Source organism: Vidua chalybeata, chromosome 22 (assembly GCF_026979565.1).
Source record: "Vidua chalybeata isolate OUT-0048 chromosome 22, bVidCha1 merged haplotype, whole genome shotgun sequence".
Classification (NCBI taxonomy): domain Eukaryota; kingdom Metazoa; phylum Chordata; class Aves; order Passeriformes; family Viduidae; genus Vidua; species Vidua chalybeata.
The window spans coordinates 3,850,482-3,875,197 of NC_071551.1; the positions used below are offsets into that span (position 1 = coordinate 3,850,482).

The 24,716-nt window shown below is 45.9% G+C and overlaps 1 protein-coding gene across 1 annotated transcript in view; it reads right to left on the reverse strand.

Annotated features, from left to right (window-relative positions):
• Nucleotides 1-225: 225 nt before the first annotated feature.
• SLC45A1 (solute carrier family 45 member 1) overlaps nucleotides 226-24,716 on the reverse strand; it is a 30,107-nt gene continuing 5,616 nt past the window's right edge. Inside the window, exons 3-11 of the mRNA XM_053962658.1 lie at nucleotides 9,707-9,781; nucleotides 7,477-7,889; nucleotides 6,389-6,481; nucleotides 5,719-5,943; nucleotides 3,966-4,705; nucleotides 2,672-2,825; nucleotides 1,458-1,634; nucleotides 596-801; nucleotides 226-525 (exon numbers count right to left, since the gene is read on the reverse strand). Coding sequence (XP_053818633.1) covers nucleotides 244-525; nucleotides 596-801; nucleotides 1,458-1,634; nucleotides 2,672-2,825; nucleotides 3,966-4,705; nucleotides 5,719-5,943; nucleotides 6,389-6,481; nucleotides 7,477-7,879 — 2,280 coding nt within the window. The 5' untranslated portion in view covers nucleotides 7,880-7,889; nucleotides 9,707-9,781 and the 3' untranslated portion in view covers nucleotides 226-243. The remainder of the gene's footprint in view (nucleotides 526-595; nucleotides 802-1,457; nucleotides 1,635-2,671; nucleotides 2,826-3,965; nucleotides 4,706-5,718; nucleotides 5,944-6,388; nucleotides 6,482-7,476; nucleotides 7,890-9,706; nucleotides 9,782-24,716) is intronic.

Consider the following 24,716-nt stretch of genomic DNA (forward strand, 5'->3'; position numbering starts at 1 on the left):
CTCCGCTCCCTGCTGCCGCGGCCCCGGGAGCACACACGGGGGAGGGCGGGCGGTGCCAGGCGCCGCTGACTCACCCCTCGCCTTCCCACAGGCAGGGGAAAGCTCAGCAAAGCCAGCGCAGACCTTTCTTTCCATGTGCCAAGCCCACTGCTGCCGTCCCAGGGGGGCACAGCCCGTCCTGTCGCGATAGGGAGGCCAAGGGTGAGGCAAAGAGGCAGCAGAGGCTGTGGCAGCTTCTCGCGTTTATTCGTTCCGCGCGCGGGGCAGGAGCGGCCGCTGCTCCTCGACGGGTGGCAGCTCCTCGGTGGGCAGCAGCTCGTAGGTGACGCAGAGGGAGGAGAAGAGGCAGCCCAGGAAGGACACCAGGCTGGAGAAGTACATGGCACTGCTGGCGCTGCCCACGGCCGCCGTCAGCGGCCCCATGGCCAGGGCCACGAGGATTTGTGCCAGGAAGTACTGGCAGCTCAGCAGGGAGATGTCAACGCCCATCCCACGCCGCGTGCCCTCCGCCTGCGAGCCTACGAACTGCGGGGACACAGCCACAGAGTGAGGGGGTGTCCCGGGGCTCCTGGCCCCTCCCCAGCCCGGGGCTCACCTCTCGGCTCTGGTAGTAGTCGCAGAGCAGGGAGTAGGGCAGCGTGCAGAGCGTGGCGAACAGAATGCCGTAGGTAGCGCACAGGGACAGCAGCACGTAGACGTTCCTGGAGAGCGTGGCCAGGCCCGTGCCCAGCCCAAAGGCCAAATACGCCACAAAGTACAGGGTCCGTGTGCTAAACCGCTCCTCCAGCTTCTCCAGCACGGCTGCAAGAAAATGGTACAGCTTTGGGGTGAACTGCAGCCCGCCCCACTGCCACCTGTCAGTGGGGCTGAGGGGTCCACCCTTGCTTAGGCAGCCACATCTCTGTGACAAACACTACACCTCTGGGGAATTGGTGGCTGGCACGTGAGTGCCAAGGACCCTTCCAAATCTGGCTTCCATGATGCAGCATTGCTGCCCTGTCTGCAGAGAGGGCATGGCAGAGCTGAGGCCTGGCAGTGCCTCTGTCCCAGAGGGCAGGCAGAGCATGACATACATGACAAAGTGCTGGGGTGGCACATGACACCTGAGTGCTCTGCCTGGGACACACAGGCACTGACTGGGTGGAGCTGCACCAGAATTGTGCCAATGGTGACTGCATGTTTCTCTGCATTCCGTGTACTTTGAAAATGTCACTTGTGAAAGGAACCACATCCTAAGAGAGATGTGACCTCTCTGGATTGTTGACCTCACCTGCTTTCAGTGCAGGCCAAGCTAAGTAGCAGAGGTAATAGGGTGAAAAAAGAACACTCTGCTACAACACCTGTGCCATGTAGTAGGCTGTGTGCAACATAAACACTGGCTTACTTCTTGCATAATCACCACTTTTAAGAAATGTATCTTTTCCCAAAGCAGTAGTTAAGACGGCTGTACCAAGTACCTGAATAAAAAGCAGCACTGAATGCATAGATGCACATTCCCCAGCAGCCCATGGTGACCCCAGTGTTGTACTTCTGATACTCATCTGAGTTGTGAGGTGCTTTTGGGTTCCCTTGGAACACTACTTCTCCCATGAAGTCAGTATAAAAGAGTAACATCCCCTCAAATGAAAGCCACCCTGAAAGAAAAGTAACCTATTAGGATTTCAGAATATCTGTTTCCCCTTGCAAGCTTACATGGATGTTATCAGCTATATTACAAATCACACCCTAGGACAGGTTGTGCAACCTGTTACATAATATCCAGCCACATTTATCTGAGACCGCTGCTCCCCGTGCATAATGCTGCAATGTTTGTTAAAGACATTCAGGCTTTTAAAGACCAAGATTTACCATTTGAATTCCTAAGTGGAAACCTCAAGGCTGACTAAAGGCCACAAAATACTGGTTTAGCAAGACAGAAAAATAGATGAGAGCAGTCTGAGCTGTCTTCAGGTTCTGACAGGACACAGCACTCAGTTTAACAGAGTGGCTCATCCCGTAGTAATTTCAGGTTGCTGTTATCCTCCCACATAGGACTGGAAGGAGTGCTTCTTATGTCATGGTTGTAGCCTCCAGAGTACCTCTGACACAGTTAAAAACTCTTCCTACAAATTGGCACCAAGGCCATTGATGTAGACAATCCCCTAATTCTTTTCACAGCCAATGAGTATTAATTACCTGGTCCCTTCAGTCCAATTTTGTGTCAAGTGGAATGACTGCAAGCCCTTCCTAAACACCAGTCACACACTGGTTAAGAGTAAAGGTAATACTGTACTGGTTACAGGCACTCCTGCAATGCCATGTTCCACACCTCCTCTCAGCCTGTTCTGGGACCCCTGTACATGAGCAAAGGGAGGAAAGTGAATGCCAGTCTCAGGGTAAGCATAGAAATACAACTAATCTCTCTGCTTGGTGTGAACATTCCCCTTAAGATGTGTTGATTTAGGCTGTTGTTGTTCCCTTTCTAGGAACACAGGTTTTACTGCTTTGCTGGGATGTTTTGGGTTTTTTTTTTCCTTTCTAAGTGTTCTAAGAAGGTACCTCATTAGTCTCTATAAGGCAGAAATCGAGTTGTCTCTGTTAGCAGCCATTGCAGCAATAGATAAAATACTGAAAAAGGTTCACCCGAGGTAGAGCCCTCCCTGGTGAAGGCAAGAGGGTGCTTTGGGAGTACCTAGGAAGTGGTTGATGCAGAGGTTACGGAGAGCCTTGGGCATGTGGCAGATGGTTGAGCAAAGCAGCTTCACAGACAGGGGCTGCTCCGAGGTCTCGCCCGATTCGTTCAGCTCGCTCTCGTACTTCACCCCGTTCAGCAGGATATTAGCAACCTGCACCATAAGAACTGCCAGGTCAACAAGCACAGTAAGGGAAGGACAAACATCCTTTAGGTAGATGTATGCAATATTGCACACCTATCTGATAATCTGAAAGTTAAACTCTGCTGCTGGAGTATGTTGACTTGGAGATTAAGAAGTGTATTGGACTGGAACAAGTGACAAATGGCAGCACTGCACTGTAGCTTTCAGTATGCTTGAACCAGATCCCTTCACCAGGGGACTTGGTAACCACATTCAGGTGCACAGGCACAGCAGGAATGCATAAATTCCACTGCATTTATAGGAGCTGTACCCACTTTCAGGTGAATGTGGATCCTGAAGTTTAGAGACACTGAGGAAGAGGAGGATGAGTTTAATTGAAACACATTATCATTGCTTGCTAACCTCAATGCTCAACCTCAGTGTGCCCAGTATGTAAAATCCTGGCCCTAACAAAGTCTGCTCTCACAAAATGGGTCAAAGTACAGCAACAACAAACAAAACAAACAAAAAACCACCACCCCCAAAAATTAAAATAAAATAAAAATCCCCAAACCAAACAAAAAAAAAAATAACAGAGGACTGTTTACCTCATCCCAGATCATAAAAAAATGGGCCAGCATGCAGAGGTCTCAGACATTCCAAGTTATCACCAACAGTGGGAGGTGAGGTCAGAGTCTTATCCCTCAGTAAGGGAAAGCTCACCTCCCTGATGGAGCCAGATGTAATGACTGCCATAAGGAGAAGCTCATGGGAGAATCCTATCCCTGGCCCTATTTTGCAGGTCTTTCTGTGGAAAGGGAAGATACAGGCTCAATAAAAACGTGACCTTTTCTGCATTCATGTGGTAGCTCCCTTGGTAGTGAAGCAGGACTAAAAATACTGACCTAACTCTCACAACTGGCGCAGTTAAGAGTGGGATATTCCCATTTCTGCCATCTTAACAAAGGCAGCTGACAGACTGTCAGCCATAATTCACACTCTGCCCACTACTTTACTGATAGAGTCATAGCAGGTGTGCTGTTCCCATAATAACTTTTATGAGGAAGCTGTCACAAGAGTCTTTAATGAATAATTTGTGCACCACGTATTTAAAACTATATGAAGAGATTAATAGCACTCATGCTCGTATCATTGATTTCCTGCTCTTACCTGTTGGCTGAAGGTTACATTTCTTCTTCTGTTATTCTCTGGGCAGTGTCCTGTTACAGCATCTGGAATGGCCAAGGTCTGAGGTCTTTTCAAGATCCCTGATGACCGTGGCTTTATTGCATCCAGTGAGCCCACTCTCAGCACATCACTATCAGACCCTGACGTTAAGCTGCTTTCCCCTTGCTCCAGAATTCCATTTGCTCCATGGTAACAGCCATCAGGCACCCGAGGAAAGCTGACACTGACAGGCTGCCTGGACAAACTAGCTGGAAGTGTCATGTAACTATTATGCCCGCCTGTAAAACAGTCTATAAGCACACTGTCAATATTTGAAGTCCCAAAGGATGATGCAAACTCATTAAGTCCCGTCAAAGAATTGTCTCTGCTGATAAAACTCCCGTATTTTGGCGTGAGTGGGCTCATGGGGGAAACAGGACTCGTAAAACTTGCATGTAAGTGAGCTGAGTTATGAGAAGCAGAGTTTTCATTTACACTGTCCTCAAAGAAGAAAGGTGGAGAAGGAGGGAGAGGAAGACTTGGACTTTTCATCACCTTTTTCTTCCTGTTAGAGGACTTTAAGGGTCTCTCTGGAATGCTAACTAGAGTCAGCACAGTAGCAATAGTCAGTACAACTGAGGTGAAGACATAGATGACACGAAGTTGCCCTCCTACAGCTTTTCCAAAACTGGTTTTATCCCAGTGTATTCCTCCAACAACATAACCAAAGCCACCTCCAAGACCTGGTGGAAAAACAGAGCTAAGATTATCTTCCCTATCCAGCCCCACAAGTCAGTAGCAGCACAGCATCACTTGTATAATGAATCATGAGTAGAATCTGACATTTCTGTTTTACCATTTGACCCCTTTCCACTTCAAATGCACTAATAAACACAGCTGTGCCACAAGGACAGCCTGGATGTACCAACACGGTACAGAAAGAGGGAGAAAGTGCTGTGAAAGTGATGATACAAGTAATTTAAAATTATAATTTTTCTTTGCCAAGAACAAAACACCTTACCTTTAGCTATTTCAGTCCGTAAACAGAAGTGTCCACCAGCCTTGTGACAAGGCTCTGCAATCATTCAGCTAAGACTGTTTTCCTGAAAGTGAAAATCCATTTTCCTCATATGAGGAATGCAGATCTAACTAAGACAGATCCAATCACTTCAGAAGTGTAGCAAGCTCATTACTCAGCACTGTGTTGACAGTGTACAAAACTGCCACTGTGTTACTACCGACGAACAGGGAAGTTTTGAGAGCACCTCTCTCTCCATTCACATGGTGAAAGTCTTACAACACTCTCCTTTCTTACTCACAAACACATTCAAGAGTGTGGAATAGTCTCCTAGAACAGGGCAGCACAGCAATTGAAGATGACAGCAGTGAGGGATCAACAGCACCCAGTATGCACTTTTGCCTCCAACAGAGCAACTACAAGACACATTTTCCATACCTGCAGGAAGCCAAACCTCCTCCCTCAAGGGAAAATTTTGTTTCCATAGGTCTTACAAAATCTGTGAGGGACCTTCAGATGAATAATTCAAGACTGTATCTTGTTTGAGTTGAGGTAGTTACAAAAGCCTTTTGCAATAAGTAGATTTTTTTTTTTTTTTTTACAGTTAATCAGTGATACCTCTCAGTATTTGGTCATTATGCTTATTCAGGAAAAGACCAGTGTTTACACCCTGCTTTCTCACAGCAGGGCTTGTTTACTCAGGGTTCACATCTCCCAGGAAGCACCAAGAAGACATACCTGCTAACAAAGCGTGGATGTTGAGGCCCCTGTCTTGATCCACTGGGCTGCACACATCCATCATGTAGGCATGACTGGGATTGTCTGCTGAATCTGCACTGAAGTCCATGAGGACAACACCACAGACTGTAAGGATGATCCCCCATTTGTGGTTATTCTCAGTGTCAGACAAGGCACTCCCTATATCTTTGCCATTCAGCATAAGTGAGAGCCCAAGCAATGCTCCTGGGAACAAAACCAAAACACAATCAGTCACTATTTGTAAGCAAGCCTGCAGAGTTCCAGACTCCAAAAGCATTATTCTACCTGCCCAGCCTTGCAGCAAGCACTATTGCTCTTGTTCATATCAATGCAGCCTGGAAAATTAGTGTGGCTTATAGGATACACATAATCCTTTTCCACTATTCGAGCTTAACAAATGTCTAGAGTTTACTCTGGCTAAAAACTTCCACATTCTTGACCCTCAAAACATCCTTTCAGACTCTGAGAAGCTTTTATGTGTGGATCTCCAGCTGCCAAAGCATCAGCTGTGTCACTCACCATCTTCTTCAGACCCACAACACCCAACACCTCAGGAGCATTTTGTTCAGTTTAGTGCCACAAGGGAAGTCACAGACAAGAGATGCACAACGTTTTTAAGTGTTATGCCCATCATTTCTAAACGACACACCTACTGCTAAAACCAGAATGAAAGGTCTTCTCCTCCCAAATCTTGATGTGCATCTATCGCTCCAGGCTCCCAGCAAAGGCTGTAGCAAAAACCCTAGAAAAAAGGAATCACCAATGAACAGGATTCTTCTAGAAGCCTGTTTCACAGAGGAGTTAAAACAGGCATGCCTTAAAGGGCAGTTAATGCAGGACACCACAGTGCAGTGACATCCCCAGTCACCCAGGGACACACACAGCACACTGCCTGGCATTGCCCAGGACAGGACTGAGTAACAGAACGTGCTGCTGCTCACTGCAGGGCACTTCACTGTGCATCAGTAACACAGAGTTTGACACCAGGTGAAGAGTCAGAGTACAAGTTACACATTCTTAAGCACTCTGCTTCTTACAAGCTATTTCATTCATCCCATATTAGATGTGAGATCCCCTGCAGGATTAGTTTGGAAAACAGCAGTAAGCAAATATGCAAGTAGGAAAGATGCCTGTATGAATCTGTGCCAGCCTGTTAGGAGGAGCCTATCTCTTCTTCTGAAGCATATGTTGTGAGTACAAGAACAGGCAGAACAAAATTTTCCAAGTGGTATCCATAGTAATGGATACACTCCCAGCCCTGCCTCTGTGCTAAGGCAAGTAATTCAATGCCTCTTTCACCAGTGGTCGATGGTCTTTCATCATTGGAACACCTCATTTGTTTCAGAAAGTTAAACAGGAGAAGGCAATCCCACTCTGCTTTTTTTCACACACCCTTGAAAACTGTCTCTGTATGCTTTTTTTCATGGGGATATAAATGGATACAATGATCTTCTTATGCTTGTTTTTAAGTACAGGAACAGAGCAACCAAAGGTTACCCTCACACAAGTTTTAAGAGGTTGAAAAGCTATTAAAAGAACAGATATTTTGAGCACGTTTCTCTTATTTCAGGCAGGGCACAGCAAGAATTGTCCTCCTATTTATCTAAAATTATGATTAGTACTACTTAACCTCGAGAGTGTATACTCATGAGCAGCTGAGGTGCTTCAAACAAAAAAAATTTAAAAAACCCATAGTGGAAAAAATAAGAGGGAAGAAACAGCACCATGAAAAGTTACCTAATATAGGGCTGATGAACCACACCATTCCATACAGTTGGTCTGGAAGCCCCATCTGGAGCAGCACAGGGGTAACATAGGCTGTTTCCATGGCATAGCTGAATTCAAGCCCAAAGAGAATGCACCCATTGAAAAGGAGTTCCAAGAAAGACCTCTGAGGCTGGAGATCCCCAAAGTCAACCAGATCAGTGGGACAAGGAGTATTTGGCGGTGGCGGCGGCGAAGGCCGGATGTGTTTTCTCCTTTTCGGGTGTCTCTTGAAGTTGTTGGCCCGGTGACTTATGTGCCGTGTGGGCAGCCCAGAATAGCCTGGAACTGGTGGCCTCCAGACTTCCTGAGAAGCCACACCTGACAAGAGTGCAGCATCGCTGACAGGGCTTGCTGCAGATGGTGGAATCATCATGGGTAGGGGTCTGGAAGACAGATCAGAAGAAAATGGTGGAGGTAAGAGAAACTTTGCTTAATTTTTTTAACTGAAGTTCAAGTCATTTGTCAACATTTCACATATAAAGTGTGGCCTTTGTGTTAGTTACAACCTCTTCTTTCCATCTCTTGATGGAAGGCATTTGTGTTTTATGGGCACATCTCCTGCAATGTATGAAATGCACCAGACAAAGAAGCAGAAAACATGAGATTTAGGGGAATGCTGTACAGCCAAAGAGTAGAAGAGCTGGGAGTTTTGCACAAATGAGACACCAGAGATATTGTCTAGGTTACCTAAGTATTTGCCTACCACAGGGGATTAAGATTGAAATATTTAAAGCCAGTCACACTTCCCAGAAATTCCCAATGGGTCAGCGAAGGGTCTACATTTATGTAGAATTCACTTGAGTTAAACTCACTCAAGCTAAAAAAAAAAATCATAATCTCAGTCTATGTTTACAATAATGCAAAGCTGTGGCCTGGCAGCAGATTCCAGACCCCTGCTGCAAAATGAAATCACTTTGGCAAGAAATCCTTTTGCTACCGATCCCAGCACTCCTGCTGCCTGTGCTGAGGCCGAGGCTTAATGCAACACTTTTTTCTCAATGACCAAGTTTGGTTTTATTCCTATTTCCATTCCTGAATTCAGCAGAGGTATCTCCACTGCAAGGAGGGGGTGTGATCCTTAGGAACTGAACCATGAGAAGAAGATACATACCCAACAAACCACCCTCAAAACTGTTACTCCTCTTTCAGTGCTTAATGGTTCCCAAGTGCTGAATAGGCTCCTTGGATCCCATCAGAATCACTCCTGTAGCCAAAGCCTGCACAGTGTGGTGGCTAAAAAAGCCAAATGGTTTCTAAAATAGCACATCAGATAGATGCCAACAGATCTGCTGCATAAACGAACCACATGTGATTTCTTGATTCTTTTTGCCAGAAATGGAAACAGCTCATGAGTGAAGTCTGACCTTTTCTTTACGCCTCCTTGCCCACAGACCAAAGCTGCTGCTGCACAAGAACAGCTCCACATCACCCCATCCCTCTTCACAAAACCCTCACAACTGCACACTAGTGAGTAAAACAAGTCTCTTACTTTTTTGATTACAGCTTCCCTGGGGAAAATACTCCCAGGTCTTCTACTCTTTGGCTGTACAGCACTCCCCTAAATCTCATGTTTTCTGCTTCTTCATCTGGCACATTTCATACACTGCTCTTCCTTCCTGTAGCCCTCAGTCTACACAAAGCCACAATTTATTGTAGATCCCCAACTATTACCAACAGCAGGACCCCACAAGCCCAGGTTTACCATCATGCTAAGCCAAGCATTGTTAAGCATGACCAATCCTCAGCTCCATGCAGGGATCCAGAGACACTGCACAATACAAAACTGACTGCCAAGCACCTCACAGGAGACTGCAATTGGAGTAACTTGAGTGCATTTGGGGGACAAGGAGGATAAGGAAGGATGAGAGTGGGAAGACATCTATTGAAATGTTGCTAACATTGTATCAAGAGTTTGCTCGAGACTGCTTCTCCTCAGAAGAGGTGTGTATCATGCAAGAGAGAACGGGCAATTCATAATCCCAGCTGCACATCTTGACAGCCCACACCTCACACAGCACCAACAGCTTTTCCATCTTGCTGGGAAAGCTCATTAGCCCCAAAGTCCCATACAAGGACCAGCAGAAAGAGAAGCGTATGGAGACTTTGTGAAGGCGTCTGCACCAGTGTTCCCCTTGACACCGTTCCTCCAAATTACTGAAAACTTCTTATGACCCATGTCTCTCACAAGCAGAGTACTTACTTTGCAGAGTACTTATCAGCCTCCAGGGAAAAGTGATTTCCTCACAATGAGAATTTTTTAAAAATGAGGAGATACCTGAAAGAAGACATAATGAAAACCCAATCATGACAGTTGCTCTAACAAACCCTTTCTTTCACAGAGCCATGACAAAGAAGATGAGCTAGCAGCCCCCTTCACTATTACACTTTGCCATTGGCACAGAGAGTGTTATCTCCTTATCTTCATCTATTAGTTTCATTTCATACTAGATGCTCCTTTATCTTCCTGCTCTTTACTATGTATTGCAAAGCAATTGCATTCCAAGTCATAAATGGCAATGTTTTAGTGTTATAAGGAAAGACCCGCCCCCCATGCATGGCTCAAAAATACACGTGGTGACCTGCAATTACTTGAAATGAAAGGCTATTATTGACAGCATGTCACTGGTCCAGCAGAAAATCAGTGTAAAACTATGAACTGAGCCTATATCCTCAATCCCCCATTTTCCTCAACTTACTGGCTGTTCACAGGAAGACATCTCAAACCTGCCCTCGGTGATCACAACAGCGGCAAGGCAGGAACCCTCTCCCTCCGTGTGGCTGCTAGCCCTCAGTGTCAATAGTTATTTGGGATTCTTCGCACCCCACGTCTGTTATACCAACACTTGCACAATCAGTCTGGAAGGCGACGCTGGCTCTGCCGGCTGCTATCCGCACAAACGCGTGTGCTCGGGCAGTGTGCTCGGCAGCAAGGGTCGTCCGCCCTCACCGCTCCTCCTGGCACCGCTACGCCGAAAATAAGTCTACTTTTCTGGCAGAATCTGCTTCCAGTTTTTCCGCGTCGGGTACCGAGCGCTGCCAAAACCCCAGAGTCATGCGCGCCGCGGGGGAAGGCCGGCCCTGACCCCGGTGCTGACCCGGCCGCCGCCTGCCCATCCTTTGTGGCGGCCGGGCAGGAGCCGCGCCGGCAGCGCCGCGCCGCCGCCCCGGGGCGAGGCCGGCCCCTCACGGCCCCTCACGGCCCCTCACGGCCCCGGGCCTCGCGTCCGCCCCGGCCGCCAGCGCGCAGCGACCCCCGCGCCCCCGGCCCGGCCGCCGCTCCCGGCCCGCTGCCTCACCTGCCCGCCCGGCCCGCACTGCGCCGCGCCGTGACGCCACCGGCCGCGCCCCGCCCCGCCGCTCGCCGCCGGCAGCGGCCGCCCCCGCCCGGGCCGCGGGAGGGTCCCGGGCCCGCGCCGCTCCCGCCCGCCCCCGCACCGGCACCGCCTCCGCGGAGAGCCCCGCGGCTGCGGCGGGGCCAGGAGGAGCCGGGCGGGAGAATCGCCCCGCTGCTCACGGCGGTACCGCCGCTGCACGGCCGCGGTGCGGCAGCGCTCGCTGCAGCCACTCCCGCCCCGGACAGATGCGGCTGCTCGTTCCCAACTTGGCACTGGAGAGGCGGATCGTGATAGTAAGATTTTTAGCGGGTACAGAGATATTTTTTGATAGGCCTGTAGAGCAGATGCCGTACAACGTGATGCACTTCTCTATTTAACAGTCTTCCCCTTCCTAGGCTAAAGAAATTAGGCAATTTTATTTTATAATGCCATATTTTGGGCTTGTGTTTCAAATTTCCTCATGGTTTGCAAACAAAGATGTAATTATGTAGTGCAGTCTGCTCTACTTTTAAAATAAAACTTAAAATTCAGAGCCTTAATCATTACGCATTCTTAATTTTATCTTCACTGTTTACCATAACACTGCAAGAATCCCTAGTATATATTAGTATTTAGGTCTTGTAGAATTTATTGTGGCAGGAAGATGGCACATAAATCAGTAGTCATAGTAGGAATAAAAGGTATTTGTCTGTAGAAAACCAGCTCTAATTCATGCGATAGAGGGTGTAATCACATTTGGAAAAGATGCCAGAGCACAGTCTGAGGCAAATAGGGTTCAGCTAGGGGACAAGCTCATATAGAGCCTGACAAGAAATTTTGAGAAATTGGGATAATCTTGCAGTACTCAAGGACAGGCACGAGAGATCACTGCACATTCTTATTCCATGAATTTCCTGCCACCTGATCTGCGGTGTTCAACTTTTTTATGTCAGTTTGGCCATGATATTGGTCAAGTATTCTTCATCAGTGTTTATGTAATTAAACAGCAGTGTAAGGGACCTGTGTACAACACTTAGGGCTGTTGACTCACAGCATGACATTTGCAGGGCAGAAAGGGGTTTGTACTTAATGAAAAGTGGGTTCCTCACCCACCCTCAAATGTTCTTCCTCAAAAACCACAACCCAAGCAGCATGTCTGCAGTCCCAGCAAAACTCTTCCCTTCACTGCTTTCTAACAGAGAGCTCTCTGTAAGCATCTTGTTCCTAAGCTGACCCTAAGGTATGTGCTGATTGTGCCAGATTAGGTGAAACTGAGCAAGAAACTTGTCATGCACTGGCATTGTTGCACTGTTGTTGTCAGCAATTTGATACAGTTCACCTTTTCATCTCCTTCTCCCCTGTCAAAATGCTCATGCAAAATAAACTAAACAGAGATGAGAGAGTCAATCCAGTGTCATAGATGTCATACTTGAGTAATGGAATAATCTCAAAAATACACTTATTTGTCCCAAACAACGTGTTCCGTGCCGGACACCATTGCAGGCTTCTACTGAGGATGCTGCAGGTTCCCCATTTTGACATATACTCTATCCCCAGTCCTCCTGGCAGATTTGAAGCTATTTTGGTACTGGGATGTCCCTCACCTGTCTGTGCTCAGTTTTTTCTTTTGCCTCCCCAGATATGAAGCTTCTGGGTCTCCACCAACCCAGCCTTGCCACATGCCACTTCTCAGTGCTGATCCACATGGCTGTGGCCACAACAGGATGCTGTGTCTGCACCCAGGTCTCATCCACAATATCCACAATATTCACTACTCCACTTGCTGCCTATTGAGTGAACAAACTGGTTTTAGAAGCCACATTCATAATGAACCGATTAAAATCACTGCAGTTGCTCTGGGAGAAAACAATCACATTCTCATTCAAAACCACAGGTTGACAGCATCCCTTTTATTTACCTGCCTCCAGTGTCACAGCCACTGGAAAGCTCCTTCATGCTCTGAGCAGAAAAGGCAAAAAACAGAGAGAGAAAAAATAAAAAGGAAGACGAAGAAGATTTGAAACCCTAAGGATGAAGGACAGGAACAGAAGTAGGTCCTGCCAGGTGGCACAGCTGGTAAGAGGACACGAGCAGGCAGGTCTGCTGCCAGAATGATCAGACAGGTGGGGCAAGAGACAGCAGTGCTGGGAGAAGCCGTTGCCATCAGAAGTAGTTGTAGGAACACCAGCTACTTCTCACCCAGCTTCTGGTGCTCAGGGACAGCTACATGGCTGGGACTGTGGCTGTCACACACCCACAGCTGTTAACTGCCTGCTTTGGTGAAGACCCAGGCTTAGCCACCCCTGCAGCGACCACAACTGAGAATACAGCACAACAACCCCTGCTCCCACCAGCCTCAGTCCAACCACCACCCGTGTGCTAGAGCTCTGCAAACACTGGGAAGATGGAAACCGTATTTAAGAGTCCCATTCCTTGTCATGAGGATGGCTTTTTGTTCCACCTGGCCATGGAGAGTGGGTTATATTGTTAATGCTGGCAGGCAGTCATGGCCATTTTAGACAATGATTTTTCCTCTTAAACATATCTGAGACATTAAACTTGTCCTTGTTCCATGGTCAATTAAATAAAATCGTCTGCTCAAAACTTACACAGATTAACTCTTACACCATTTAGCACAGTGTGTCCACTTGGGGACAGTGGGACAATTAACTCTAGTCCTTCCCAGGGTAAGAACAAAGGAGAGAACAAAAGCAATTCCTGCTGTGCATTCATTTATTAGCATCCTTTAGGCTTTAGACAAAACAGAAACCACAAATCTCTCCTCTCCTCTGTGAGTTTGCACATAAATTGCTGTTGAAATGTAAAGTTACTCATTTACTTTGTACTAGTTTAACCCATCAGGTTCAAAAGAGCAGGTTTTGGTGGTGAATACCTACTGCTATGAATCTGCACTGTTCCCTCCTCACTTCTCTGGGTGCAAGATGGTTTGCATTCAATAAACACTTTTGTTAAGTCCTTCCACAAAGCAGCTTCTAACAGCATATTCATCTCTGCTCATTTACAGCTTGATGTTAGGCTCTGTTTCACTTGCCAGCAGGCCTCATTATTTGCTCTGCTCAGATCAGACCATTCCTCTGTTTCTTAGAAACCTCTCTTACTGTCCCCATAATCCTTTCCTCTGAAGCAGACATTAGCTCCAGTTGAGTGAAATTCTGTGCAAGACACCAACAGAGAGTATGTTGTTCTCCCTGTTGAAGAGCAGGGTTTCGGTTCTGTGGTGTTGGGTGTTTCTTTTTCTCCTTTTGTCTTAAAATTAATTTAAAAGATCTTTCAGTTCAGGTCAGTGGATCCGCGATGTCATTCTGTGATCCATCGGGAACTAGCAGCTTCTTTTCCAAACATGACTTGATGTTTTGAGGAGGAGAGATACAAAGTCTGTAGCAAACAGACTCACCATGGAAGTTGTTTGGTGTTCAGGGGCTGCTGCTTTAGAACACCCAAAGGCCACATTAATGCTGGAGCAAAGATTAATCTATGCTCAATGACTGAAGGAAGAAGAGGCCTGATGAATTACCGAGTTTCTGTGTCTGCAGAGGGACCTGTGCATACACTTGTCATGGTTTGGTACTGGCCAAACACCAGGCATCCATGAGAGTCATTCGCTCACTCTCCTCTGCTATAGTTGGGCAGAGGAAAGGGAAAAAATTAATGAAGGGCTTATGAGTTGAGATAAGAACTGAGAGAAAAATACTCTAAGGGCAAAACAGGCTCAAATTCAAAGGTATATGGTAAATTTATTATTAACAGAGTCAGAGGAGGACAATGAGAAGTAAAAGAAGCCTTTAAAACACCTTTTCCCCTCCTCAGCCCTTCCCTCTTTCCCACCAACAGCACAGGGAGACAGGGCATGGGGGATTTGGTCAGTTTGTCACTCGAGGTCTTGTTCTGTTTGCTCAGGGACAGGAGTCTCCTCTGCCGTGGGCTCCCTCCCACAGGCAACAGTCATCCCAAAACTGTTGTGGTGTGGGTCACTCATCCACGGGGCGCAGTCCTCGAAGGACAGGCTGCTCTAGTTTGGGAGCAGGGCCCCCTTTCTCTCTCTCTGTCAGCAGGGCCCCTCTCTCTCTCTGTTCTGGTGTCCTGCTGGATCACAGCTTTCTCTGCCATCCACCCACTCTATGTGAGCACTTTTCCCACGGGCTGTGAGTGGATCTCTGCATGCCCCGTGGACTTCATGCATTCCAAGGGAACAGTTTGTTTTACCATGGTCCTCACCGCAGCTTGCAGAGGAACCTCGGTTCCAACGCTTGGAGCACCTCCTTCCCTTCCTTTTCTTCCACTGTCCTTGGTGTCGCCATGTTGTTTTCCCTCACATGTCATTTCCTCCTCTTCTCTGACTAGAAGAAAGCTGCTGCTCGTTGCCAACAAGTGGCACCAATTCACAACTTCTCGCAGGACCTCGCGGCGCCGAGCCGTGGATCTCAGCCGGGTTCCGCCCTGGGAGTCCTCGCCGTGTTTGCGCTGCCGCGGCGCGGGCGGTGGCGGCCCCGTGGCGCGGGCGCTGTTGAACGCCTCTCTTCGTGCAGGCCCGGGAAGGAGAAGCCGCTGCCGCCGGCCCTGCCCTTCTGCCCGCGCGCGGCTGCCAGGGGCGAGCAGGCAGGCAAGGCTGGCCACGGGCCGCGCCAAGATGGCCCCGGTGCCTCGCCAGCCCTGGAGAAACTGCTCCTGCGCTGTTTTGATTTTCTTCTTAAACATCACAGAGCTGTTAGCAGCCTCTCTAATTGGGCCAGCAGCACGTCCATCTTCAGAGCCATCAGAGATTGGCTCTGTCGGACATGGCGGAAGCTTCTAGCAGCTTCTTACCGAAGCTACCCCAGAGGCCCCCTCCCTGCTGCCAAAAACCAGGCTGTGCCAAATCAACAGCAACACTCTGCAAGCTCTCCTCCACTTCCTACAGAACAGCAGGCAGCCTGCTTCTATACAAGTAGAGTTCTCAGGGAAAAACTTTGCTGGAAGAGATCACACCAACCTCTCTTCCTTCAGGGGGACCAGGAATGTGCACGTTGTGCTCTGCTGTGTTTCTATGGGAGACCTTGGGCACGGCTACAGAGCTCCTCAGAGCAAACCACGCAGGCTTGTGATAGCAGTACAGCTCAGAGACCTTGACACAGAACGGCTGCCTTGCTCATATTGTACAAAAACATCAGAAACTGTATCCTCTCTAGCAGGAAAGGCTCTCAAATTAAGTAACTTTTTTTCACTAATTTATCAGAATTCACTTCATTTAAAGTGAGGGGGAAGCTACTTAGTGTGAAGCACTTCCATTTTTCCCCTCTTGAGCTCCACAAAGAAGGTGGGGTGACTGGCAGAGCAGTAGGTGAGGAAAATCCAGAGCAGCATAGGTAATGGAAGAATAATTGCTAAGCCTACCTCCAGTCAATTTGCACAATTTCCACGTTAGAGATGCTGTCATATACTGGACAGCTTTCGTTTCCATAGCACAGAAAAGACTAAAGCTTCCCTGTGCTCAAAATGAAACACAGAGTATTTTTTGCTCCTTAGGAGGAATATGTGGTGTAGCTTAATCTGTCCTTTTTGACCACCACAACCTGGCAATAATACAGAAAAACTAAATACCCTTCTTTTCCTACTACGCATTGAAGTGACAAGTTAATTATTGTCCATGCACTAAAGTCTTTCATAAGGAAAAAGAAAGCAGCCTTTGCCTGGTTTGGGAGAATGATGTTCCAGTTTGCAGAGTTGAGGACAGGGGGTGGTGGTATGGTTGGAGTGCCACTCGATATTAACTAATTATTAAGCAGAAAGGTTCAATTAAAGAAATGTCCTAGTTTTGGCCATGGCCTTAACGTTATTCAATACCACCTCAGACCATTGCAGGGATGGGAAAAAGCCTTCTCTGGCTTCCAAGAAGAAAGGATTTCCTTCTGGTGGAAGAAAGGGCACAGTCCAGTATTGTTTTATTTTACATGTAAATTTTCCTTTTTCTTATACCTTTTGTTATTAATATTGCTGCTGTTACTGTTCCTTTTCTTATCTCATTGCTGTTTCCAGCAAATTGTTCTTATCTCAGCCTGTGATCTTTACCTTTTGAGCTTTCCACTGGTGGAGGAGCAAGTGTGGGTTTAGCAGGACTACTAAATTGGGGAATAGTATTCTTGAGCCACAACAAGAAAGCACTCAGAACTTATGAAAAAGTTGAGATCTCTTATTTATTTGTTGCCAGTGGTTAGCTCTCACTGAAAGAGAACTTGACTGAGTCTTGTGTGCTGTACTAAGCCTTAGTACCACAGCTGATTAGGCAGACCCATTGCCAGTGATATTAAAGAGCACATGTTTTTTCACCACCTTGTGTTTTCTAAGTAGTTTAGATAAATGTGGGAGGGGTCCCCGCCCTCCCTTGAAGTTGTGGGAGGCAACTTCAATATAGCCAAAAGTTGTCAATCACATGCTGTTTCCCTCCCCAGTTGAGGCTGTCTGTCAAAGCTTAACACACTCCCCAGTTCTAGAAAGTTCTTCTCTTCTGTTAATCCCATTGGACCCTGTTAGAATGCCACTCCTCTCCTGTATCCCGATTGGTTCATTGCATGTCACCCCATCCCGTCTCCTCCCCTCTACCCTTTACCCATTGGTTGGTTTGTGCCCTAGCCACTCCTATCCCTCTGCCCTTATATTCTCGGTCCCGCCCGGGTGCTGGGCTCCCGAAGTCAGCTCTTCCTTCGGGAGGTTGCTGCTCCTTGCAATAAACTTCTCGGATCCTGCTGCTCGGGAGACGTCTCGTCTTTATTTGGTGGAGCTTTCCGGGTTACATCTACCCCTCCCTGCGGACCGGTCAGCCGAGGATCACCCCCCGGACTGGCTGGGAACCCAGGGAACCCCCGGAGGACCTAATTTTATACAGATAAATATATATTTATGTGTATATGAACTCAGTGACTGTCTTAAGTTCTTCAAGCTGTGTAGGATTTAGTGCCATGGATTCAAGACATTTGTCTGACATGAAATTGTGGGTGAGTTTTTAGAGGGTTTTAGAGGAAAAACAACCACTCATCTATGTGACTTTACAACAGCTTCTTTGTTACTGTACATGAGACCAGAGTATCCTGGTCTGTAGCATCTTCTTGTTCTACTTAGGCAGTCACTGTATTTTAGCAAGAGCACACTTGGAATAAGCTACAGTCAGAAACTCTTACAATAGAGATTAAGCTACAGTCAGAAACTCTTACAGTAGAGATTAAGCTACAGTCAGGAACTCTTACAATAGAGATTAAGCTACAGTCAGAAACTCTTACAGTAGAGATTAAGCTACAGTCAGGAACTCTTACAATAGAGATTAAGATACAGTCAGAAACTCTTACAGTAGAGATCCAAAGATCTCAGCTCATGTCTAGAGAACAAGGTGTCAGCAGCTGCATTTTCTCCTCTTGTTCACAGACATGGCTCCAGATAGCCATACACAAAACCAGCCCACTGCTTTTTCACTGCATTTTGGCAAGGTGAGAGGGAGGGAAGGTCAGCCTTGAAGTGGTCAGGCCGTTGAACTAGATGATAGTTGGAGGTCCCTTCAAATTGAACTATTCTGTTTTGTTCCCTAAGAAGCTAGGAGTAACTGTACATTTGCTACTGAGCATCAGGCCTGTCTCTTTTAAATAGTCTTTTTCCAAAGTCAATACTCAACATTTTCCTGTATTCCCTCAGAAAGCTTGATGCAACTCTTTCTTTTATGCAGTAGATTCCTCATTCTGTCCAATGCAGTTAACAAAAAGTCACATTATTGATCAACTTCCTTGGTGCTACTGTTCTTTTGCATTATAATAATTTAAAACAGATCAACCCTAGACCACCTGTAAGTTTGCAAATCAGGGACCAAGGCATTTCGTCAATGCCAAGTTCATGTCAGTCTTAAGCTTATTTAAAATTAGTTCAGCTAATAACAAAAATTGCTAGAGTTAGAATCATGGAATATCTCAAGCTGGGACTGACCCATAATGATGATCAAGTCCAACTTCCTGCTCATCACAGGTCCACCTAAAACTAAACCTTATAACAAGACATTCCTTGAGCTCTGACAGGCTTGGTGCCATGATGACTTTCCTGGGATCTGTTTTCTGGTGACCAACCATCCTCTCAGTGAAGAACCTTCTCCTGATGTCCAATCTGAACTTGCCCTGGCTCAGCTTCATTCCATGGCCTCGTGTCCTATTGTTGGTTACCACTGGAGTTACATGGGTGAATACAAGTGTTCATCATACAGTTCCTCTAAATCCCAACTGTACCTGCTCCTTCCACAGTCCACTTTTCCAGATCATTTCTAGAGCCAATCCCACCTTGTCTTCTTCCCTTGAACTCTCCCTGTACACCTATTCCAGGCAGATGAGAGCTTTTGTTAAATCCAAATAAAACTCTGTTTTCTACAACATTTATGCTACCAGTTGAAGAACAAAATTTACATTTCTGCAAATGCCCAGGCATGCCACAAAGGTCTATGGCCTATAGTATTGAACACAGTGCAAATACTGAGTAGGACAGAAAAAAACAAGCAAGTTCAAACAAGGTGAGGTGCATCTCAATTATATGTTCTTAATGCTTATATGGTAAGATGAGCTTACCACGTAAATTACACCGCCCCAGCATCCCTTACCTGCCAACTGAGTAGGAGTAAAGAAGCTGGTGGGCAGCTAATACAATGTAAGAACATAAAGAAACCTTGTATGTGCCAGTCTGCACATTACCTCCCTATCTGGCCCTCAGCACATTGTCATATGACTTTAATAGCCCAGATAAATCAGTTCCTGAACTGAACTCCTACACTGCCTATATTAATGGATGTAGTTAAGCATTTAAAAAGACACTTGAACTTTTACTTTGAAAAAGGAAAAACACGACCAAAAAAACATACCTAAAGCACCACCAGAAATAAGAACCAGCATATTATTGCAGAATGAAAAACAATGCTAACAGCACTGAGCTGTTGAGTTGTCAATTAACTGAGAAAATAAATTCAACATAGTGAATTACTGTAGAATATATGAACACCAGTATTTAATATTCAGGAAAATTTCATTAATGCCACACTTCACGTAAACCATTCAAGTGTTGTGCAGTGTCAGCTGAACAGTTTTTCTTCCAGTGGTTTGTACTTGATTTGACTCATGTTTCAGTTCAGACATTTCCACAACAGCAACATGTACATTCACTCCTTTGCTGCCCGGAGCTTTCTGCAGACTGCTCAACAAACACTTCTATTTACTTTGCAGAACAGACTAGTGCTGCCCTCAGAATAATCCGAGGACATTTATCCAGCTCCTGCCCGCATCAGCCACCCCTTCAATGGCTGGCCTCTCACCGACAATGGAAACACAACACCGTTCAGAGAATTAGTCACTAGAGGGCACTTAGGGAACCCAGAACACTGAGGATGTGCTTCGGATCAGAAGGCCACGACAGTTTAAAGTGTCCAAATGATGAGATTTGCATTTACTCCCTAAGCAAACTCCTGCAACCAATATTTTAAGATATAAAACCAGGAAAATAATTATATTTCAGATCATGACCTTTGTCATATTTTGTCTTTCCATCAACTGAATTAAAGAAGGCTGGGAAAAAACTCTCCTCTGAGGCAATACACAGACTAGGCTACATTGGCCATGCACTTCTAGACAAATGTTGAACAAAAGTGTTAATTGCTGGCATGTAAGATACAAATCATGTGAGGTAGTGGCTGTTGCTGCTGAGTGCAGCTTGAGGGAAAGAGGTGCAGGAACACACAAACCAGCGTGGCAAACTCACTGAAATGCAGCATTTCATTTCACTGCAGTGCCTCAGATTGACTATGCATTTCACAAGAGAAAAGGATGTGATTATGCCCCAGAGGCCCTGCAGATTTTATTCTGTATATGACAAACCACTGAAAGGTGACAAGTGCTATGTCAGGAAAGCAGGAGCAAGAATCCTGGATGGTGGAACTTGCAGCCACTCAGAGCCAGCATAGTCTGTATATATTTGAGCTCTAAACTTAATTCTCATTTAAAGATAGAGCACAAATAAAGACTACTCTCATCCCTGCTGTGTTACCTGAACAGCTCAATTCTTTGCCTCTTGTAGTAATTGTAAGCTGTAGCTTTCAGCCTAGTACGTCCTGACTTAGTAAGATTAAAATTTTCTTGGCTACCAAGGGTCTTTTTTCTATATGCTTCTGATCTTCTGCTGGAGAAAAAAACAGAATTCGTAATCAGTGAGTCCTGCAAAACCTCAAATCATTGCTTTTGTGAAGGCCAAGTGCAGGGCAGCACAAGACAGGGTTGGGCTGCTGCTGTGCAGGAAGAAGTGGTGAGGTGAGCACAGGTCACAGCACCTGGCCATGGGCAAGGGTGGTAAACAGTGACCCTGACAGGTCTGTCACACACTACCAAAGCATTGCTGCACTGGGCTGTGCTCTCTAGCAGGGGCTTGGGCTGGCTCAGTGCCCAGATCAAGATGGGGCACTCAGAATTCACAAAAAAAAGCAGAATGGCACTGAGTGATTCTTGGTGGACAGGAAGGCCGAAGGTGTGCCTGCCTCTTGCTAAGTATTCATTAAACTCTGATTTATAAATTGTACCTTGTCTAAATTGACTTTGGAAGCCTATGGGAAATACTGCCCCACTTCCCTGTGTTTGTTTGCCACAGGGGAAATGAGAAACAACGGAGTCCCTGGGGCTAATTACTTTCTTCAAAACCCAGCATTGCTCTGTTTCTGACTCAGCGCAGCGTTCAATTTTCTGCTGAGATTGTATCTATATCGCATTACAGGATGAGTTGCAATAGCACCTGATGTTAATTGCACTGCACAGACTGCTCCCTTCTCTCCTTTACACCAGTTATCAAGAAAAACCAGAAAGTCCACTTCTGCTGGTTTTAATTTAGCCTCTTCCACCCATACAGATTGCCTGCCAGACAGGAGAGGCAGGGGCTGTCATCCTCTTTCTGCCTGAAAATATCTAACAACAAGGTAGAGACTAGCTGTATGTCTGCATGTAGATGTCTACATTCCATCCCAAACAATCAGATACTTTGTGGAGACAGAGATGCTGGGATGCATGACAGCCACAGATACAGACAGGTGCCATAATATTTCCTGGACTGTCCCAAAGGCAGACAGCCTTCTTTGCCTCTTGCATCCACTGAAAGCAGAGAAAAGGACAGAGATGAAGTAACAGAAAAAGGACATCCCTAGGCTGCTCTCAAGGCTTGTCAGTCTCTTTCAGGGCCTATGCCTGCCTAAAACACAAAGCAACCCTTAAACACACCAGAATCCAAACCACAAAAACAAGCAGGGGCATTCTGACTGGACAAGAGTATATGGCTCAGCAAATTGTCCTGTGGGAACTAGATCTGAGAACATTTGTTGGGTCATGAGTAAAATTTACCTTTTCCTGCAGCACAGTGAAAGAGATAAGGGTGTTTAACATCATTATTATGTTTCCCTCCTAAATGTCCACCTCTGACAGTGGCATTCTAGCACTCACCCTGTATCATATAAATGTTTGTTTCTGACAAGTCATTTGCTAGCCTGTCATTTGCCAGTCTATCATTTCCCACTCCCCTTCTGCCAGCAGCAACCAGGATTTTTGTCATTTTCAAGTCTTAACCAGCATTGGCAGCTGCCACTTGCTTGGCTTCATATGTACGTAGAAGAATGAAAGGGATTTGTAACATGTGCCAAGCTTTCAGTGCACATCGAATGAACAGCATTAAAAGAAAATTAATTAAGTGGTCTACTGGAAAGCAATGCCTCTGGACTAGCACTGGGGGCTTTGGATATTTTTGAGTGAGCTCCTTCAAGCCCAGCCTCCCACCAAAACAACAGGAGGGCAGCCACAGCAGCTCAGGCAGCAGCGCTGTTCCCAACAGTGGGCAGTGGCTGCTGCTGCTCACAAGTCTGGTTTTTACTTCTACTGGTGTAAATAACCTATTCACCTTGCCATGCATTTTGTTGAGTGTTTTCAGGTGAGTCTGAGTGCTGTAAGCATCTCCTCTCTTCTGATTTCTTACCCTTTAGTTAAAGGCCCTTTCTCTGTTTGGCAGCCCATTGTTTTCTACTCTTTCCCCATCAGCAGTAACAAAATTGCTCTGACTAGAGTCCAACTTGCAACATGATGTTTCCAACCTGGAGTTGCTCTGGGATTTGCCTTCATTCTCTTAGGTCAAAGGAGGTAAAAAAAAATAGGAGAGGAACAGAACATTCTGTCAAATAAACATTTGCTAATGCTCTTGAGCAAGAGAAATAGAACAGGTAGCAAACAGATTAACTATCTGCTACAGCAAATAAACAACAGCAAAGGTGCCCTGGACACTCTTTGGATGGTATTTCTGCATTAAGCCTAATACTCTGATCTATTAATTGATCTTTCCAACAAGAGCCATGACCTTTATATACAAAATTTGAAGTCAGACCTCAAAATAATATAATTAATCTCCCACCTGGTATAATAAAAACAGGCTTGCTGTTAGTTTGACTTCCCTACCCTTTTTTTTTTCTCTCTCTCTCTCCTGAGGAACAAGTGATTTTTGCAGGTACACAGTTACTCAGTTTATCAGTAAAATTATAATCCCTTTGGGTGTAGGACTAGCAGAGCTTGCTGAGAATCCATGGGTCTGATTCTATATGAAAGTTTAATGCCACTTCTAGGTCAGTTTTATGTCTGAAGATTGAACGTGGTTAATGAGCAATTGGTTCCTTACTTCTGAGGCTGAGCTACACGAAGGGGTCTGATTGCAGCCTGGAATACCTTAACCAGCAGGGAGATTTTTCCTTCTAGGAACAGATGAAAATGACACTGCAGCCTGAGTCAAGCTCTAGGGTAAAAAAATTTAAAATACCATTGAAAAAGGGTGGAGAATGGCAGAAATTATTTAAGAGCTGAAAAACATTTTGCAATAATCTAATTAAAGAATTTTATTTGTTGAATTCCTGCATGAGACACACAGCAAGAGCTTCTAAAGCAGCTGGTTCAACCTAGGGCAGAAAGTTAAAGCTAAACAAATTGAAATTACAAGTAAAATGTTTTTCAGAGCTAGAAAAGATCAATTGCTGCAATAAGCTACCGAGGGAAGCAGGAGACATGCACAAGTCTCTGGAATCATGTGTTAGTCAAACAGGAAGAGACAACATGGATGGGAGATGCTTGTGCTCTATGAGAGCTCAGCCCATGAGAGTATTGGTCCCTTGCAGCTATAAGGATGAGAATCTATCTGAACAATCCTTTCTCAAAGACAGCAGGGACAGAGTTAGATCATATCCACTCCACACCAAGCCAAGTTACCATCTCTTGCAAAGTCAAGAAAATCTCCTTCTCAAGTGTTATGGTGAGAGAGGACACGATAACCTCAAGCCAATTCCTTCAAACAGACCATATTCCCTTGGCTCTCATTTTCACATTGGCCAAGAGGCTGATGCCCATGCACAGGGGGTAAATGCTTCCAACCTCCCACACCTGTTCCTTTTTTAAATTAAAAACCCAAGTGCACGAGGAGACTTGCTTAAGTGATCAGGTTACATGGAGGCAATAAAATGGGAGAACGTACTGATCAAAGATAAAGTGAACATCCAAAGATACTAGAATACAGGCTCATTTACATTGCAAGTATCAAGCAGATGTCTTCACTGAGAGCTCCAGAGATCAGATTTCACAGCTGAAGGACAGAGATGAAAATCAGTATATTTATACAAGTAGACTTTTGTCACTATTTTGTCTCTGGGCAAGTTGGATAGGAGATAAACAGGTTTGATAAAAGTGTCTTGCTGCAACTTTTGCACAGCTTCTCAAGCCACCCACTTGCCTAAAGAGAAACATTGCCACCAAATCTAGTCCATGAACTACAGTCAGGCCATACCCTTTATTTTCCATGGATGAGACTAAAAATAAATCCTAGAGA